The sequence below is a fragment of the Branchiostoma belcheri genome, unplaced genomic scaffold (genome assembly GCF_001625305.1).
Source record: "Branchiostoma belcheri isolate BF01 breed outbred unplaced genomic scaffold, Haploidv18h27 scaffold47, whole genome shotgun sequence".
NCBI classification, from domain to species: domain Eukaryota; kingdom Metazoa; phylum Chordata; class Leptocardii; order Amphioxiformes; family Branchiostomatidae; genus Branchiostoma; species Branchiostoma belcheri.
In genome coordinates, this window is record NW_017804098.1 from 1,456,877 (window position 1) to 1,477,861 (window position 20,985).

Sequence of the window (20,985 nt, forward strand, 5' to 3'; positions counted from 1 at the left end):
TCTCTCACCTCAAAAGCAAACCCTACATCGCCCACATTTACCGCCTAGAAGAACTCCAGTCAGAAGCTCTGAAGCAATTGTCTGATAGACAACGAAACGTAAGCAACGTATGACCTTCTGCTTTTATTAAGAAAACATTCATGTGCTATACTTCACCAACCTGATGAAAATATTTTCGGAAGTCCTATATTGATCAAAACAAAACGTAAATTTCAGTACAATGTCCAATGTACATCTTGTTCACGGAGTGACCTAGTCTCCTGTTCTGATCGAAGAATTTCTATAACTTCTATTGTAATGGTTTTAGTATAATGTTAATGCTTCCTACCAGATCCCTAGCAGAATATAAGAACTTTTAAAAGGAAAGTGATACAATATGTAGATTTACGTTTGTTCTGTCTTCCTCTGGTGTTTTATTAGAGCTCTCTGTCTGACCCTGAAGTACCTCACACTTTAGGTGGAACCACATACTGCTTCTGTGGAAAAAAAATAAAACAAAACGTTTAGCCACTTCTCATTGGTCTAGCCGCTAATTGCCATGTTGTCATTGGCTGAACTGTTGATTGCAGTTAACAGCGCCAAGGATAATTCTACAGCGATGTGAAGGTACGGGTAGAAAATTTACCTCATAACCCGGGGGAGGGGCCGCTGCTTGTGGGTACATGCCTCCCGGTGGAGGAGCTGCAGTACCGGGCGGGAGGGCGCCAGGGGGCGGTGCTGCACCATCATGGATACCGTCATCATCAAGGACGCCATAACGCAGGTTCCGGTAGTGAGAGTACACCACAAGGACACCATAGATCTAGAGAGGTAAAGACGATTTGTCTTTTGAAAGTTTCAACCCATATCTATTGCAAACTTCAATGAAAGAAGATGAAAGCAAAATTTTGTTTCTTTTTTTTTCTTTTACGTCAATAAAAGCAAAGTCAATCCCGATTTGTTATCTAAATCTGGTCACTCACCGTCAGGAGGAGGGTTACGATATAGATGGCCCAGACTTGGGCGAGAACTTTGGCTTCGATTTCTTCGATTGGAATGGCTGAAATATTGACATATCGGAAATAATATGATCTGGCCTGTGGATTTAGCAAAAAGCGATATTATCAATAGATAAAGAGATTATTTTTATACAACTAATAACTTTAAAGTTTATTTACCCGTTTCGGTAACCGTCTCACATTCTTATGGCATTCTCGACTGATTCAAATTGCACAGCACAGTTGTCACTGCTATAGATGTGCCCCAACCGCTAAACCCCGTCCCTCATCACATGAAATAACCAAATTAATACACCTAAAGACAATTGAATGACGTTATACCTTTCATTCTTTATGCAACAGACTCGGCTAATTATGTGATATTTGGGGCATACACCTGGATAAATACTTAATGTCTGCTCATTGTAGTACAAAACTTTTAAGTATTATATTATTACCCTCCATGAAAATGGGGGTACTGTTTTTACTCCGTTTCATGTTTGGTCTGATATCTGAAGATCGGTGAGAAGGAACTGTACGATATTTGGCAGATTGATGGATGGGGCCTTGGAGATTGTGTAGGTTGACTTTGAGCCCCTGGTGATTGACCTTGGTACTGCAGTTTAATTTTTTATTCTGTTGTTTGCGCGTTATGGACTGTTTGTGCGATATTAAGGTAGCATGTAGTTGTTATTACCACGGTTTAGTGGTTTAAATTTGGGCTTCCTAGCTGTTTGCGTTTGATATTTACAATATGTTTAAAGTTGGTCTTTTTGTGTTGAATGTTTGGAAAATCTGGTGGGTCGTTTGGTATAATATTTGGTATGTGGGTAGTTGTTGAGTCTCTTTGTGTTTTAGAGTGCATTAGCAGGTTATCGTATATTTTTATTGCTTAATTTAAAAGGATTTTCATTTTTTCACCCCTACTTCATAATAGGATGGTCTGTTTGACCCAAAAGTTGGGACAGATCTAGAGTGTTTTTGTTTATATACCTCCAGCTGGCAGGCCAGGCTGAGGCAGCCCAATCTATTTTTACCCCTAGACAGAGACTGAAGGAAATATAGTCCCGTTGAATGGGGTGCTTGAGAGGTCATTGGCCTCACCTCTTCACTATGGTTGGTTGGCTGGTTTTATTATAGGTCTGTTAGTGCTGTTAATGATATTCATGGCCATATAACGTCAAATTACATTTAAACCCATCTGCCTTCTTCTAACCATTCTTCATCTTCATCTGAACATACCTTCCATATACAATGAATACAGGTGATAACATAAATAAAACCTTACAACACCAACCTCCTCCATGGAGGGAAGATGTCCCTGACTTCTCCTTGTTCTTCTAGAATTTACTCAAAAAGTCACTACAGGCCTTTGCGACCTCCTTAGAATTAAGCCGTTGACTGCTATGAGTGAGTTGCGTACCCAGCCCTCCCAATAATAATAAGATAACAATAACAGCCGAACCCATTATTTATTAGCATTGTCCATGGTCGATCCAAAACGACTCCTCCGATCCGGAAATAAATGAATTTAATACATTTTATATACCTCATTCCAAAGTTATTTCTATTGGTTTCTTTATTTATTTTAACCTTTATTTTACCTTTCCAACAATCCCCATCAAGAGTGTTTTTCATTTTCTACAAATTTCTACAAAATTGTTTAAATTTTACTACTAAGATCAAAGAACCCACTTACATGTAGCATAGAGGAGGTGGAAAAATTAGTATCGCCCAGCCTTGAAAGAAGAAATCAACCCTAAAAAAACTATTACTAGTACTAGGTATGTTGTAGAATGTAGCTACTGATGATGCAATTATATGAAAGAATGTGTGCCAACTTGGCACATAGTCTTTCATAGCGCATGCATTTGCAATAAACTTTCTAATTACCGCGACTTCCGCGGCTATGGTTACCAAGACTGTGATGGCGATGGCAATGATGAGTTTTACCACCAAAATGATGACGACAAACACAACCCACACCAGCAGCATCACCTTTTTACCCTGTGGACAGATTGTAAACATAATTAGATTGTCTTGCTAATTATACGTTGATAAATAGACTATCTAATAGACACCCAGGTGATAAGATACGCCAAAAACAGTTTCTCATTGCAAGCAACTGGATATGATTTTGGAAACGGCCAGACATTTCAGGTAGCATCCACCACTTTTCGTCAGTGACACTAGTGACAAAAAAGCAGGTTTATATGTCTAAGTACGATTCGGAAGTAAATAAGAAAGGGCAAATTTTTAAAAGTCCAAAGGGAACAAAAGTTAAACAAGTCAAGATAAGGATGATACAAATTAGTCAAGTTGATCCTAATGTCTTGCTACTTATTTTCATTTTATTTAAAATTTCAACAACATGCTGTAAACGTGTAATGTGATATATAAAATAATCTCAGGACTATTCTTCAAAAACAACAAGCAGTTTCAAACTTTGCTTCTAGACAACGTCTTTGACGCTCCAAGATGGCGGACACCACATTGCGTCACTATTATGTGGCTACAATCGTCCAATAGAAGTGAATTGAGTTTTTCGGCATCTTAACGCAGTTTTAGCCCTATTGAGATTTCTATAGTTAAGGACCTCAAAGTGACTCACTTCGACTCACTGAAAATCATGGTAGGGTGCACAAGCAAGGTTTAGAATTATGATATGTTTAATTTCAGGGTATGGTGTACAAAATATGTAAAAATGAGCTTAAATTTGCCGGCTAGTTCTCTTCTCACGCCCTCTTTTATTAGCGCCACTGCGGAACCGCAGCACAGTACTAGGCGGGACAAGTATTCCAGCACAAATCTACGCCGACTGAACACGCACCATAATTCAAGTTTTACATTCTCAAAACTGACGTATTCCTCTAACATTTACCACAGGTTCCATCTCGATGTCATGCACAGAACAATCTCTGCACCTTTCTCTAATATTGTGCAGCACTACTTTGTGCCCGGACTACTTTTGCCCATAAATACTATGTTGTGCGGCCTTACCTACCTTTTGGACGCCATGGATCATCAGCGCGCACATGAGGATGAGGATGGCCAACACGTCGATGGCAATGCCAGCAGCGGGCAAACCGTAAACTAAAAGTCGATGCATGGTACAATTGTGTACAAGTTAGTGTCGTTTATAAGCTTGTTAAAGTGATTCCAATACTTGAGATCTTGATTCTTTTTTATTGTTTACTTCATATTCACCACAAAACAAAAGGTACTGTACTTGACTTTTAGAGCTCTACCAGGCAGCCCAAACAAGACTAAAGGATTTAAACAACTAAAGGAGAAGTAATTCTCTGGTGTGGCAGCATTTATCCTCACATATAAAAATTAAATGTTTTCAGTTGGTTTGAATACACTTACATGTACATAAGGATACTCAAAAATGTATAATACGAGGAATCGGTTTGGGGCAAAGGCCACCAAATGGCGCATGCCCAGAGGGCCCAATCTGAGACCCCTTTGATTGAGTGCAGCTAAACCAACTGAAAACAGCCTTTTTCTTGGTATGTGTGGATGAATGTTGGTATTTTCCAGCTGGAGAGTTATTTCTATTTCTATTAACTTGAAAAAACTGGCTGTTAGTGTTGTTCTGGCTGCTTGGTAGGTTCTAAAACTTATCCCATCCTCTTGTCTTTTGGTGGTTTTCAAGGGGGCCAGAGGTCATGCTGCCAGTGTTTGCATTTGCCGTGATGGATATCGCTGGTCAAAAAGTGAAATTTTTGGCCTAAATGGACAATTTGGAAGTTGGACTACCCTGTCAATATGTGTTTACAATAGTTGAACACTCAAGTAGGTGATTGTTGACAGCTCAGTTCTTTAATGGTTTCTATATATTCCAATAGGAGCTGGAATTAGTGGGCTGTCCCCTTTGGGGTTCTTACCTTGCGAACCAGGCCTTATGCTCATTGCCTTTAACGACAAATCGGTCAGGTGGAGGTTCTGCCAAAAAAAAAAAAACGCGAAATGTCATTCAGGAAGTCGGTATAGATAACTGCCAATCTTTAAGCGCATCTAGGTCGTTTTCTTTTTTTTGGGGGGGGGGGTGGCACCCCCCTATCCTCAGAACTCTTGAACGGTATATGGTATGACCACCAAATTTTTAGAGGATGTTGTACTAGTAATAATTGATTATAACGACGATTTTTGTATCATTAGGACGTAATATGACGTGAAGAAACGATTCTGGATTGAACTGGTAACGTTTGGAATGATATTTCTCGTATTTCTAAGGAGAATGTTTTTAATAGCTTCATCTTAGTTAATGAGAATTTCTAGCTTCGATTTTTCCGTCAAAAAAGAGAGATTGGATTGGCTAAACGTTTTTTTTTCTCACCGCAAACAGGATCCCGACGAAAATAGACAACCCGCGGAGGTTACAGCAACTGCAGCAGCTGTCCTTCAGGATCGCCATGGTGTACACTGCCACCTACCAGATTACGGATGCACTGCAACAAGGAAATTATTTTGTAAAACATTATATAGATCTTCCATTTGATGATAACATTTTGAGTAGGTACTAGAGCAGATTAAAATCATTACATACATCTATATAAGTAGAAAGGAAAGAGGGGGAGAGAGGGGGAGAAAGGGAGAGACATAAGCAGAGGGTTAGAGAAAGAGCGAGAGAGAATGGGGAGAGAGAGGGAAAGAGAGACAGAGAAAGAGGGAGAGAAAGAGAGCAAAAAGAAATAGGGAAAAGAGAGGGAGGGAAAGAGAGACAGGAAGAGAGATAAAGGGGAGAGGGGGAGGGAGAGAAAGAGAGAGAAACAGAGAGAGAGAGAGATGGGCTTATAGTAACACAGCAGCTCTTGTCCACAGATGACTCCCCGTACAGTGTGATCTCTGCACGTCTCACATACACACGGTGTTATCATTAATAATGTTAATGCAAAATACTTCTGAAGCGTGCCAAACACTTCACAGCCTCTGAGACATTTAGAACTAGACTAGCCTGTGTTACACAAGTTCTCGGCCGGAGGTTTTGATGATGTGTAATGAAATAGTTAGTTGAGAATAAAAACACTGGCAGCCTTACAATTCAATGTCATCTAAGACTCATATTAACAACACAATAGAAAATTCTTATGACATGGATTGTAACAGACGGAAGGCGGGTACAATCATTCAATATGAAATTCAAGACATTTTAAAATCAATTGGTGATTACATTCTAAAACGTTTAATCACAAATAAAATAGTCCGTATACATTAAGGCCGTACAGGTATCTACATGTCATAATTCATTAATAGTACGCAGGAGGGAAGAGTGCTGTTCTGATACCGGGCAGTTTTGCATTTGTACTGAGTAAAAGAGTAAATGACCGCAAGACCAATTACTGGGGGGGGGGGGCAACCTTCGGGCGACGTCAACTAGGAGCGCAGTTTAGTCAGGCAAAGAGCTAACAACAGCTGTAGGCGTCACTGCAGGGTCTACGTGAAGTTTTAGTCTGTCTCTGACATTTGTGCCAGACGTGACCTGCGTGATAAACACTTAAAACCCAGCAGACGTCACTGCAGGGTCCAATAGAACAGGTTTTTCTAGTCTCTCACCAGACCCAGACGTGATCTGGCTAAAAAACAACTAAAATACCGCAAAAACATGTACTAGTTACCATTTTCCAGCATAAATATATCCACGTAGTGAACCACTTTTTAGGGGTAGCCTCCAAGATCTCCCCTAACGTTTACATGCCACAATTTTACCATGAATGTCAAATTTCTATTGTATATGATAATTGGGCCAACCGCTGAACTGGGTACGGGCTGCTCAAATTTAAAATGGCGTCGTGCCCCTGAAATACTTCTTTTCTGACAGGAATTTTGAAATTCAGAAGCGTATTTAATGCATGTAAGGACGCCTGACCCAAACTTGCAAAAGTCATATATACCATGTTCTAGCAGAAAGAGTACGATTTTTCCGTTGTAGCAAAAAAAACGTCCGTTTCAATAAGGAAGTATCTAGTCATAGTACAGCAGTACTCTGTATTGCCCCACAGAACCAGCTTTGTTAAATTCCTCCTTTTTGATTGTTCGTTTTAGTCAACAAATTTTACCTACGTAGAATGTGAGATGTCTGCGAGGTAACAAATTAAATCATATTTGCTAATGTCTTACGCTAAGTTATAAACGTATCCGAATTGACATGATACCTGTTTCCGTATATGCGTAGACGACAGAGCTCGGCACAGTCAGGATCTCCTGCACGTCAGTGTGTTCAAAACACGGCGGCGATATATGGGCGTGGCAGGTAAGGGGTCACATGGAGTCAAATGGTGGACGTATTTAACCTATCTGACTCTCGCACCGTTCCATCTTTCCTCTTCTCTTTTCTATACTATAGATATTATTATGATTACTATATTAATTTGACGATGATGTGTCTTCGATATTGTATAATGCACTGTTATGTTTTGCTATTTGGATATTCGTAACTTGTTGTTAGGTCCTGTATATTTCTTGTCGAAACGAAATCCCTTCTATGAGTTTGTTTGTTTATATGTGTTATAACTTCTCATACGTTTAAATGAGATTGGACCCTTGTTAATTTAGTTATCCTAGTTAGTTTATGCGTGGTCCAGTGGGGTCAAGACTTTCCCCAGCATTTTTAACACTTGTGACTCCTTTGTTGTCGTCAAAATTGTTTGCAGGTAATATGTTTACTTGAGTTTGCTGCTGCCATTGGTCTACTTTACACATTGCTACATAATAACTTCAACATGTTGATCAGAAAATGAAAAAAAAAAGTGTCAACCTAGACCTAGTTGCCTATGGGCTTAGGGTCAAAGGTCATTGATATTCACCAGTTTCCCATCCCCAGAATGCAATTGGTAAATAGGGGGTTAACCCTTATTTGCATAGGACTGGAAAGCATCGGAATGATCCAGTTGACGTTAAACAGCTTGCCCTGCACGCGCGAGTATTGTAGGGGGGTCCAGTGGCATCCCCCCCCCCGGAAAATTTTGAAATTTATGACCCTCCGAAACACCATTTCCTGCATTTTGAGGGTCAAACTTTGTTTAAAATAAGCAAGATACTCATGAGACATTACTCTCCAGCTGCTTGCGTTGGACCAGCAGAGGCGTTTTTTGCCGGTGCACAATTTGCGTCAAGGGCGCTTTTTTTGCTTCGGAAGGTCGGCTGCAGTACCAAAAAGCGCCCTTGGAGCAAATATTTGCACCGGCAAAAAACGCCCCTACAGTTTCAACACAAGCAGCTAGAGACACCAAATTTACGTCACTTCTACCTTATTTAACAGCTTTCTACCACATAAAAATCATGACTGTAGCATGTTTAGGTCAGCTGCAGTACCAAAAAGCGCCGCTAGGGGGCACCAAAAGTCAAATCAAGTGGCCCGCGTACTTTTTCAAAAGAGTAATGTCTCATGAGTATTTGTACCAAGTTTGGTGCTTGTATCACAAAGTGAAGGATTATTTCAGTTATCTGCCCCACTATAGAGTAGAATAGAAGTGACATGAGTATGGGGCCCATAACGGCTTGTTCTGGAACTGCAGGAGCATTTGTTGAAAATTTTTCTGAGGATAACTCAAGAACCGGTTGACGGATTGTCGTGATTAATGGTATGTAGGTAGCTTAGGTGATGCTTAACATGATCAGATGACAATTATGCAATTCAGGAGCTAATTTGCATATTTAATGAGGAAATTCTCTATATCTGCTTTGTTCGATGACAGGAGTTTGAAACACTTGTGAAATGTAATTGAGAATAATAAAAAAAACATCTGATTATGTAAATAAAGGCCTAATTTGCATAATTATTGGGAATTTTTATAAATTTCATAGTTGTAACTGCTGGGAATTTCATACTTGCCACCTTTGGAAGTTAAATGAAGACGAACATCAAACACAATTTATTCAAATCATGACCTCATTTGCATAATTATGGGGAAGTACTCTAATAGCATTTTTGTTAAAATAAGGCTGTTATCGGGTGGAGAATATGATCAACTGATACAATCCATTGAAATGAGGTTCTTATTTGCAAAACCAATAATTAAAATTGTATAATTCGACAACCGCCGGGGTTAACGTCATTTGGCGAAGGTATGAAATCGTGGAACTCTTGTTTATTAGTGGAAACAATATTTTACGGTGTCAAGTTGGGGAAGCTCGGGCTTCAAACTTGGATGGAAAATAAGTCGCTTGTGGCCAAAATCATTTTCAAATGTTTTAATTTTGCACAGGTGTGTAAAATAAGGGGTTAAAGGGCAAGACAGTGAAGCAAGACGAAAAACTCTGCTGAAATATTTCACAAAAGTATACCTATAATTTTTTTATGAATTCATTATTGGCAAGTCAATGATAGACTCTAACATATTCTCATCCAGCCTAAAAGCAAATGTTTCCCGATAAAGTATTGATAAATTGTTTTATATTTTAATGTTTACGCTCTTATACGCAGTAGCTGCTGCACTTGATCAAAACATTGCTTGTCTTGTTTATGTTTTGTTTTCTAGACTAATATAAGCGGCAAAAATTTTCCCTTTTTTCATTGGAATACCTCTGTTACATTAAACACTGTTATGCGATATGTGGTAAAGAAACGAGAATATTTCTTCCCTGGCAATTCCTTTGTTCTTCCACGGCGTCGCTGATACGGCGATGCTGATTGGCCAATGGCAATCCTAGGCTGAACCACTCAGCATAACTGAGACATAATCAATCAAAGCCTGTGACAAGCTGCCAGGTTGGGGGAGAATAGAGCGCCCCGGCAGAGAACAGAGCTGCGTTTGCGCTGCCCAGGTCATCCTACAGGTGCGGACAACCACTTTGTAAGATCATATGGTAAGATAAATCCTTTCTTGATGCTCTTTGCCATAAATAGTACGGTACCGGTGTAATAACGATCATGGCAATAAAGCTCATGGCAAAAATATTGTTGTTGCTGCTTACGCAGCTACTAGTGCCGCGGGCCGACGCCGGTAGCTGGCAGAGCTGCCGCGAAGTGCCCGTGGCGAAGTGTGGTGTAGGTGACAGCCGTAGTGATGGTCGTGAGTACCGGTATGACATTGGAGTGTACCGTTACAGGTGGAACGAGGACCCGTTTGAGGCTTACAGCTACAAAGGTCCCTTTGATACCGTCCCTTTGGGCCAGGCTTTCCAGTCTTGTCAGGTCTGCTCAAACGAAACAAGGCCTACCCAGGGGGGTTCTCCTCCACAATCCATAACCGACATCATGATTGTTGAGAACAACGTCGGTAAGCTTGGCCCTGACAAAGCAGAGATCCTGTCTCAGATCCCATGTGGTACAGATTGCAGGCTGTGGTTTGTGGGTTGTAACCTAACGACAATAGAGGTAGGGGCGTTTGCTAAGTTGCCACAGGTATCTACCCTGGTCATCTGGCGGAGCAATGTCCAGACTCTGAAGAACGGCACGTTTAATGGGATGGAGAGCCTCGAGTATCTGCTGCTGTTGGAGAACAACCTGACACATCTGAAGGTGGGATAGAATAAAACATGCATTACGTAAACATATTTTCGGTGATCAAACATTGCTTGTCACCCTTTTTTATAACCTGGGTGTCCTATCATTTTATCTTTAGTACCGTCTCTTTGTCGCTTGGCAGGGCCCACTTGTAGTCTATCCGTCGGTATTTGAGCAGATGCAATGATTGGCCAAATCTAAGTGAGGACTATATAAAAAACATCCAATCAGCAAAGGCCCTGTAAAACAATCACTAGATGGGTGGATTCAGTCCTTTTATTAATTAGCAGTGGGGTGATGCAGACAACGTACTAAAGCACAACGGGATGGCATACTGACTAATGGTTTTTTAAACTGTTTTACAAATTGTTCTGCTGCAGGGTGGCTGCCTTGATGGGTTGCCCAGCTTGTCAAACATCATCCTGGTGGACAACCAAATCCTGACGATATCACCTGACGCTTTCCGGGGGTTGCAGCCGCGGTGGGTTGACGTAAGTGCCAATCTTATCGCTAACGTAGCCCCGGGGACCTTCCAGACGATCAAGTCCGTAGTGTATGTCCGCGCCGTTGAGAACAAACTTCGGTCGATCGGCGTGGAGATGTTCCACGGGCTTGAGCGGCTGGTTTCCCTGAACCTGCAGGGTAACAGAATCTCCCACATTGCTGCCGGCGCGTTCTACTCAAACACGGAATTGACTACCCTAAATCTTGCAGCAAACAGGCTGACCTTCCTTTCTGGCGGGTGGTTTAAATCGTCCTTTCCAGACAATATCATAGCCCGTGATAATGGTATTGCAGTTATTTTGTCGGAAGGCAGGGCATTGTCATTTACCCGGAGAATCCACATGTCTAACCAGCCGCGCTGTACGTGTGCGAATGATTGGCTTTACGACTACGAGGGGGGCTACATAAAGTTCAAGCAGCGCTTCATGCGTTTACTAAATTTGCCCCCGGGAACCCACAGCTGCCCCGCCTCGGCGCTGATGCGGAACCTCCCCGCGCCCGTCTCTCCCAGTCACACCCTGCCCTGCCCGCCACCAATGGTGGAGATTATGAAGGCCGAACACAACCCTGGATACAAGTACACGGTAGTTGGCAGGGTGTATTGGGAGCAGTTGCCCCAAGTGTCTTGGACCTTCCCTAATGACTCACAACACACACACGACATAACGTATGACGCAAACACGACAACACACGCTACTCTGCCGACAGGCAACCTAACCGTAAGAGTGGTGACCGACCTTAAGGATGAGGGCTGGTTGAAATGTAAGGGACCAGCAGATAACCTGTCCGGGGACTCACGAAATCACAGCCTGTGTTCTAACTACATGGGGAGGTCCAGCTTCACCCTTTGGCTTGAGGCTACCGGACCCTTGTCCTTTGGGAACACCACTTGTACGGTTTCTTCTGAAACTGGGTCTGACACTGTGGTTTTCATGACAAGTGAAGGCACATACTCTGGCATCACCACACCCCAGGCAACAGAACCCTCACTCATCAACACGACAATATTCTCAATCACCATGAGTACAACACCGGTGCCTACCGGCATCAGCACTACACCACTGACCATCAGTAAAAGTGATAATGCTTATGAAGGGAGCATCTGCACATGGAACATAGTGTTGTCATCTATTATCTGGTTACCGGCTGTTGCGGTGGGGCCCGGGGTTTTGTTCTGTGTCAGGTGTATCAAGCGCAGGCTCGGACGCAAAGCTCCAGATAACGGCACATGTTCATACCACAATGGTAATGGTATTTCAGTTGGCCACCTGGATGAACCAGTGATCTGTCCGTACGCTGAAGGTGGTTTCGAGGATCACGACAGCTTGAATGAGTCAGAATCAGTCATCAGCCCTTACGCTGAAGGTGGTTTCCAAGACCACCCTGATTTGCGCAGGGCCGGTTCTTCTCAGTCAGAAGCCGTCCCGTACGGACAGGCAAAGCTTTGCGCAGCGTACCCAGGCCGCCCCCGCGCGCACACACACCCCGTGCCGTCCCGCCCGTACAGCGCCGAGCGTCCCCGCCAGACACCAAACAGGGAAGGGGCAGTCGTACCTGGCTATGGTCAAAACGGCAGCGATAAGTCAGGCAAAACCTGCTACCAGCACCCAATCATTCTCCCCAAACCAGGTGCCACCCTGTCCTCTGCCTACCAACAGAATGCCAGCGCCGCTAAGCGTTCCCGTAAGGCACGTTGCTACAACTCCCCTGCCACTAACACAGAGATTGTCCAGTCTAACACATATGCCTATGGTCCAAACGGCGGCGATAAGTCAGGCAAAACCTGCTACCAGCACCCATCTATCCTCCCCAACCCTGGTGCCACCATGTCCTCTGCCTACCAGCACAAGCAGAATGCAAGCGCCGCTAAGCGTTCCCGTAAGGCACATTGCTACAACTCCCCTGCCACTAACACAGATCGTACGCTGTCTAACACTTATGGCCAGCATGGCACTATTGCGACGGTCTGTAACTCCGTAGCGTCTCCTATGGCCAGTAGCTACGACCCTGCTGCCCCGCGCAGAAGTGAGACGGACACTCCGTCCGCCGTCTACGATGAAAATCACCGCAGTCAGCTCGCCACAAACCGGGGAAACAGTTATATCTGCCCCTCCCCTGCGACTAATGGCTGGCCGGTCCCCGGCAGCTGTATACTGTCAGAATGAACGTAGGGAGGCAATAAACAACACCACAGAGTACCCAGAGACAAACAGCTATGATCTGTCCCCTACCGATTAGTCACTGAGTAATATCACCATTCCAAGCAATGTTATGTTGCAATCACATTTTGTACGAAGATGGGCAAATAACAGAGTGATAAAAGTTCCATTAATACAGGCACAGACAACCTTTGTGTTATTTGAAATTTACAGTTCAATTTTTTTTCAAGAGGACCATGCACATTATTTCAAGCAAAATCTATGTTGTAATTGTAATATTTTGTAAAAAAATTAAACAAAACTTGGCAAGTACTCGTTATGTTTAGCTTGCATGAAACTAAACAAATATGAAAAGTAAAGCATGACCTTTTAAAACAATTATTTGGCCTGTCAGTGTCTTCACTAACATTTACCCTATTGATTACAAAGTAATTGTATTAAAACATAAAAACCACATACTAAATGCAAATTTTCGACAAGTCCACTTTACTGAAATCTTTAAATCTACGATTGCCACATTGTCATTTGATTGCCACGGATAACTTTGCACGTTGTTTCTGTTTTGTGTGTGTGTGTTTTCTTGTTGTCTATTTAGTTTGTCCCGTCCAAGTCAGCCACATGCATTCTCTTTATTACAGTTATTGTTGAATTTGCAAAGCCTTAACCTTGGTGAACAACTGTTTCAAATTTGTCAATTCCGCCCAAATTTCAAAAATTTTAACGACTTTTTAACGGACGTTTTTGGCGTCGTGGAAATGTTAAAAAGCTTTTTTTGGGTGAGACAACAATACGTGATAATTCAAAGAAGCAAAATTTTGCGTGTTCTAATCTCTAAATGTTTTGTGCCAGGAAATGACAATATTTCGTAGTACAACCAGGTATAAGTGGTGAATACCATCTATTAGTCAATATTTACTTTCCCCTTTATTGTTTGCTGCATGCAGAATAAGTCTCAAAGTTATGGATGAATGTTTATGGAATTTAGTATGTTTGTGCGTGTAGCTTGTAAGGTACTGCCGCAAGATGATTAGCCTTTCAAGCTTGCCTCGACATTCTTAGGCCGGCCTTGGGGTCGTAATGTAGTGGCGCAGGTCAAGGCCCATGGCAGCTTTATAGCTCAATGCAAAACGGATGCGTTTTTTTTTGTCTGTGTGTGTTTGTGCATATTTGTAGTCAACATAACTTAAAAGGCATTTATGGATTATGATGATATTTGTTATGTCTGTCGATCGAAAGCCAGAAAATGTTAGATATTGGCCACGTTGGTACTGAAGGAGAATTTCTTTTTTTTTAAATATTTTTCCTTGGCGTGTTCCTTGGCGTGTCATGGTCCTGATTTTTGGAGACTAATTCCTTTTTTATGTCAGCAACAAATGGTAATGATGTACGTAATTGAATGGAATTATAGTATATAACAGGAGGTAGATTGCATAATTAATGAGGAAATTCACTACATTCCGCCATAGGTCTGTGATTAAACGTTCAAACATGTGACGTCAAAAGGAAGATAAAAAGGAAGTCAAATCAAAATACCGCTTGCATAATTATTCAATTTTTCAATGAAATAGATCAAGAACATGTTGTACCTATTTGTTACACTTTTTCTCAATTATCGGCAAATTTCTTTTAAACCTTTTAAGTCGTCTTAACAAAAGTTTCTTAATGCAAAGTTACTGGTATTAAATGTAATGTTTAAAGGCGGGTGTATATACTAACCGTCATAAAAGAAAAAAATGTGTTATAAACGTTTAATGGTTTGAAAAGGACATTTCAAATATTGCATTTTTCAAGCTTGTAATTCATAAATCCATTTTCCTACATGTATATACTTAGCTAACAATAAAAGAAAACGCTGATACCAGAAATTTGGAAGGTAAATGACATGTTGACACATATTGAATTCTCTAAAATGAATCTCATAAAATGTATTTTTGAGGTAAACTAAAATTTTACAGAGCTATTTTGAAATGACAAGGACTACATTTTGTTGTTAATTTAACGGATGTTCTATTGATGCTGTGTTCCCAAAAACTTTATCTAGGCTATGGCAGATGCCATCTTTAGTGAGCATTTTATTTCTAAGGCTTGAGATTATAATTGTAGTACTTAATGCTTTTTGGAATTCATAAATGAAAAAAAAAATGACTGTTTAAGATTTTCTCTACAGATGTTTAACTCTTAATAGCTTATGTAAGAATGTCACACTACTTTTATTAAGTAGTCCACAACATAAATTTTCCATTTAAGGCTTATCCCATTAACCCTCAAACACCGGGGTCTATTTGGACCCTAGGCGTATATTTTTAAGTGCAATTATGGGTTCACCACACCACGAAGTGGTGTGGTGAAACCATATTGCTTTTTCTGATGTTTCTTCTCCTCCTCCTTCTCCTCCTCCTGCCATATCTTTAAATGGATTCAGCTTCTTCATTTTAGGGCCTAAGGTCCTGAAATTTGGTATGGAGGTACAGTGGGCAAATACCCCTAGGCGTTTTTTAAATTATTGTGATACAGGCTTTTAGAATGGTTTTATTTGAGTTTTTTGGCTGTGTTATAGCAAATGTATTACTGTGTTAGTCTGCCTTGTTTACCACGTTTGGGCATGAGTCATCACAATGGAATGCAGGGCATCAACCAATAGGCATGCAGCTTTCCTCTATACTTCTTGCTGATTGGCTGTTGGGATTTAACTTGATTAACACCTGCACAGAAGCATTTCCATACTGACAGTATGTCTGTATTCAAGTGTTTTGGTAGGTATTTCAAGCTTTCCTGCTCCAGCATTGGAATGCCGGGCATGGACGTTTTTTTTTTTATTTTGAAAATCAACAGTTTGCATTATGCAATTAAAAATCCTAACCAATAAAGTAGGGAATAGCTATCCAACTGTTGTTTTAGTTGTATTTTACTTCATATTATAGTTATATCAATGTAAATCATTGTTTTCCCTTGTGTTTCCCATTCTTTCCCTGCCATGTCGTAAAATGTGGTGAACCCATCGCTGTATTTGCTCCAAAGCAAATATTGGCCTTTCTAGTTTTATTTATTTTTTATTCTAAAAATATTCGTCCCGTGACTTTGTCAGTAAACCTCTTCTAATTTTTTTTGGAGATCGGCACAAATTTGTAAAAATAACAACGGAAGTCTGATGTAAGACTGTCTGGGGTCCAAACGGACCCCAGCCATGTATTTGCACTTTCCTACACACGAAATTGTTCGGATGTCCTCAATATGTATTCAAGGAAGCATTATTGCTTTAATATCATGCAGTTTGCCAAGTAACCTCAACCTCAGGAATTATTTCATCAGGTTTTCAGAGGTTTGACAATCTGGCAATCATATGAGGTCAAAGGTCAAGCCCATGTTCATGCCTGCAGGCCTCATCCTTTTTTGCATAAATTATGATAATGAGCTGGAATGTTTTAACACTTAATCATGCCAAAATAAACGTCTTGACATGTTTAACTAATATATGTGCAAAGGTCACCGAAAGGATGCAAAAAGGAATATAAATTTGAAAGAAACCGAATGGGGTCTATTTGGACTCCATTCGGGCATTAACGTCACAAAAAAGTCCGGATGTTTGAGGGTTAATCTCCTTAATGGTTCCACTAAAAATAGGTTAAATCTATAAAAGCAAAATAGTACTGGTGGTGCCAAACCCTTTGTAAACTAATGCCTACAATAATAATCAATGATGATGTTTTTTTTCTATCCATATAGCAATGTATTTTATCTAAATTGGCAATGACAATGACGCTAAACAAATTAATGAAAACTTAAATGTATATCAGAATAGAGGGAAAGCATCTATTGCTATAAAAATGAATAATCGGAGTGTTCTGAAATCCAGAAAGTAAGAAATCATGGAAACTTATTTTTTAACGGTGTCGCTCAATGCAAGGCCAATTATTTTTGTCCACTTCTAGGCATAGAGCTAGAGGTAGTTAAGTCGGTATAATGTAATTATGTAAGGAGATGGCGGTGGACCTTTGTTTTGAAGCTTTGTGGATTGTAATCAGACGGAAAGCAGCTGTTTGGAAGAGAGTTCCAGTGTTAACTGTGTATTGATGAGAGCAGGAAGAGAACCTAGTGGCACGCTGAAAGGTTCTGAGCGGCGGAACAAGAAGTGCAAGTTCTCCTGAACATCGACCGTGAAAGTATCTGTAAAAAAGAGATAGGGATGCGACATTGCGTCTGTGTGAGAGGGAATCCAGCTTTGCGGCCAAAGAATGGCCGATGGCAAGACAGATTCTCCTTTGAATGCGGTCTAAAATATGTAGACAGTTAGTCCATGGGCCATCTTGTCTGGCCCACGGACTAAGTCTTTTGGGGCACCAGCCCAGAGATGCGAGCAATACTCCATGCAAGGACGGATGGTGGATTTGTACAGATACAAATACTTGCTGGAGTGAGTTAGTTTCTGGCTCGAAGCAGTGAGCCTACTCTCATAGCTGCTGATTTGGCTATGGATTCAATGTAGTATCTTCAGGACAAATCCTTTGAGAGAATAAGACCGATGAGACGGAGATTCTTATTCTCCGGTAACTCGTTGCCATTCATGGATATAGGTGGAAGAAAAGGTTCCAGGTATCTGTTGATGGAGAGAAGTTTTGTTTTTTGGGCGTTGAAAGTGACTAACCAATTGTCTCCCTATTAAACGACAAAGCGCACATCATTTTCCAATATTGAAAGGATACATCAACTAAAGCGTCACATGACGAAAGGCATTTATTGTAACTGTTAAATAACAAATGTCATGTAATGAGAATTGAAAACAAGAATATATATAAATATATATTTATCGTACAAATGTGTAAGAGTCTGAAGTCGAAATGCGTTGATGCCGGTTTGAAAGGCGCGTTCAATGCGATGTGGAGCGTTTAGATCGGGCCACATGGATTCTGCTTCGGTTGAATCTGAATGAAATGCGCTCCCATTGTTTTCGTCTGAACAGGTCTATAAACAGTTCCTGCTATAAAGCTGCTTAATAATGACCATCTTCATTAATGCTTTACCTGCCTTAATCTCCCTGTGTTCCGATGATCACTACAAAGGTAGTAGACATGTCTAAAAAAGGATAGACATTGTTGAGTTGGACCCTACATGACCTAGCTGTGGCTAGTTTTTATACTTAACATTTTTTTAGTTCTCTTTTAACAACAAGGTTAGTACAAAAGCAAACACATACATTACTCAAATGACTGGTAACATATGGGAGAGAAACGATAATCTGGTCTTACGTTTAGGATACATAAGCATTTTCGGTTAAATTTGGAATAGGTTTGTCTCATCATCCAGTGTGGCACCTGGACACATAGATTAGTATCCGCTGCCGCTGGTTGCAAGAAAAACTAACAGACTCAGCATACATTCTCTGCATCAGGCTCTATGCCCTTGTGCCCCTTCCTTTGATAGGCTCAGACGAGGTCACCAGCAAACCACGTATCTGCAATACACACAAGGGCTCATCGGAGATTGCCATGGGTATTTTCTACCAAAGCAGACTTCCAACCTCGCTGAAAACAGACTGGACTTGAAATAAACAGCCGCCTGCAACTAGCAGACGAAAGAAGAAGAAAGGACTATGCGAAAGTGAATGTAACGGTAAAAGTCTCTCACCCTTTGTGAGGATTGTAGTGAGCAGTACAAGTGGACCATGGGTAATCACCAAATTGTACTCTTTCCAATAGCACGCAAGAAGCTGCCTGGGATTCAGGGAAACGACCTTATGGTCCTGTGCGTCATATTGTCAGGCGACATGTGTATTATGTTACCTGGTTGAAGTATCTGTGTGTATTCTAACAACTAATTAAGTGATGAAATAGTGAAATTCTCTATTTAAAATGACGTTGTATTTGCATTGTGAAAAGTATAATGTACACTGTAACAATAGACGCCATTTGCAAGGCCATGTTTAGAACTAACCTGACATGATGTGTTTACGAACCTGTGCTTGTTTGTCAATAAATCAACAGGACAGTTTCTTTGCAGTAATCTCTGCGTTAAAAAAATCATTATTCTATTGTGTATGGACGTATGAAGAAAACACATAGAGCGCCTTTTAGAGAAAACTAAGTATTATGTGAACATTTCAATACAATTTAACAATCCATACATAAACGTCCATACATATACTTTTTGCAGCGTTCTGCAATATTGCAGAATGCCAAAAGTTTGTTCTGCAATTCAGAAATACTTTATGCAAAAACACACAAAGACGTAAACTGCACATTGGTAAACATTTTACATGCAATTTAAAGTGTGCAAAAGAAGTGCCGTTAAAAGAGTTCGCGTCATTAGGCCTTACAATAAAATCAAGAGGACTTTTATAATGACGTCTGGTCAATAGACTAGAAGACGAAAAACCAAAGTAACAGTTGTTGCCAAGGAAGACGAAGGGTACGTTTGCCCGGCTACTTTTAACTCTTCCACCGCGTGGAAAATGAGCCCTATCCGGTTATTTTTGCTTGAGAATAACAAACTTTTCAGCTAGCAATAGCTCTGAGAGAGACTGGTGGCTGGATAAAAGAAAAATAAGACCAAAGGAATATCAGAGAAAAAAAACGTATATGAGAATATATATAAACTAGAAATAGAAACTAAATCTGTTGACTGACAACACTTTCAACAGAACATCTCGATATGGACGTGTGGCTGTTGTGATTTTTAAGTTATAGGCAGAGGTACGAACGTCATATGTAAAGTCGACCTGGACAACGAAATACCCAACCAGACTAATTAGAAGCATTGAAACAACTGTACACCCTCCCCAGTCAGTTTTCAAAATACGTCCATAAACACCAATAATGTTTAATTCATTCAACTGGCGCATGTCAACGAAAAATACCTCTTGAAGTATGGCAGAATAAGGATTGCGTGAGAGCTGAATTCTAAGAAAAAAGCCTCCATTGTACTTTACATTGAAAGTGTAAATTGTGGCTGTGAGGATTTTATTGCTGAATATACATGTCTGCGTACATGCATATGATTGAACGATTTAGGTTTGGTTCTTACTAGTCTAACGCGTTAACTAAAGGTTAAATTCTTCCTATTTCTCTCTCTCCCTCTCTGTGTGTCTCTCTTCGACCTTATCTCCCTCTTTGCCCTTCTTTGTATATGGTTTTGTCTATGCGTTCGTTTGTGTGTGTGTGCGTGTGTGTGTGTGTGTGTGTGCGTGCGTGTGTGTGTGTGTGTGTGTGCGCGCGCGTGTGTGTGTGTGTGTGTGTGTGTGTGTGTGTGTGTGTGTGCGTGTGTGTGACTGTGTGCTGCACGTTGGGCTCGTTGTCCAGCTTTCCTTCACACACGCACGAAAACGCACCTAGCGTGCTTATAGCAAAGGGCAGACTGTGTTTATGGCTGGCCGGTAGCAAGGGTATAAGGCGCAGTCAAGGACGACAGGAAAAATCATGGCAGGAAAACACTACAGAGGTGACGATGCTAAACCCGTCCTAAGGGCTGACCGATGCAAGAGACAAAGGTTTGAAGACAGATGTCAATTCTCGCTTCTGTCTTGTCCCCCAAAAGACCAGGTGGTCAAGGGACAAGGTAAGTAGGTAGGTCGATAGCAAGGAGAGCGATTAAGATAGGCAATTGTGTTTTTTGTCATTTTTATTTTACTCTCTAAATCAAATGCAGAATGCATTACACCTAGGACATTGTTTCTGTAGGCAAATTTGCTCTCATCTGTTTGACTTGCAGACGTTTCGAAATGTAAAACTACATCTTGACAAATCTCTTTGTTGCATTTTTGTCATCAGAACTGTAGGTACAAGAACAGCACAAAAATGTTACTATAAACATCTGCCATGTAAACACATCTAAACATAATATTTTCTTCATTTCCGACTAATTTTTCATGCACTGATATTTTCAGCTTGGTTGAGTCTCAAGG

At 40.9% G+C, this 20,985-nt stretch overlaps 2 protein-coding genes across 2 annotated transcripts; one reads left to right on the top strand and one right to left on the bottom strand.

Moving 5' to 3' along the window:
* Positions 1 to 446: 446 nt before the first annotated feature.
* LOC109479120 lies at positions 447 to 5,397 on the bottom strand. The gene is made up of 7 exons (XM_019780990.1): positions 5,320 to 5,397; positions 4,868 to 4,925; positions 3,982 to 4,070; positions 2,871 to 2,984; positions 963 to 1,076; positions 626 to 802; positions 447 to 476 (listed from the first exon to the last, which is right to left on the bottom strand). Exons 1-7 carry the CDS (start codon positions 5,395 to 5,397, stop codon positions 447 to 449), a joined length of 660 nt encoding a protein of 219 aa, XP_019636549.1.
* A 4,455-nt stretch (positions 5,398 to 9,852) lies between these two features.
* On the top strand, positions 9,853 to 13,097 carry LOC109479145. The gene is made up of 2 exons (XM_019781015.1): positions 9,853 to 10,443; positions 10,809 to 13,097. The coding sequence occupies exons 1-2, from the start codon at positions 9,853 to 9,855 to the stop codon at positions 13,095 to 13,097; spliced, it is 2,880 nt and encodes a 959-aa protein (XP_019636574.1).
* The last annotated feature ends 7,888 nt before the right edge of the window (positions 13,098 to 20,985 follow it).

Excerpts from the sequence above, each read along its gene's own strand:
- LOC109479120 (XM_019780990.1), bottom strand. The coding sequence starts at position 5,397 with ATGGCGATCCTGAAGGACAGCTGCTGCAGTTGCTGTAACCTCCGCGGG. Across the intron at positions 2,985-3,981 it reads TGATCCATGGCGTCCAAAAG|GGTAAAAAGGTGATGCTGCT; the intron begins GTAGGTAAGGCC and ends ATCTGTCCACAG. Across the intron at positions 1,077-2,870 it reads CCATAGCCGCGGAAGTCGCG|GCCAGATCATATTATTTCCG; the intron begins GTAATTAGAAAG and ends CTAAATCCACAG.
- LOC109479145 (XM_019781015.1), top strand. The coding sequence starts at position 9,853 with ATGGCAATAAAGCTCATGGCAAAAATATTGTTGTTGCTGCTTACGCAG. Across the intron at positions 10,444-10,808 it reads ACAACCTGACACATCTGAAG|GGTGGCTGCCTTGATGGGTT; the intron begins GTGGGATAGAAT and ends GTTCTGCTGCAG.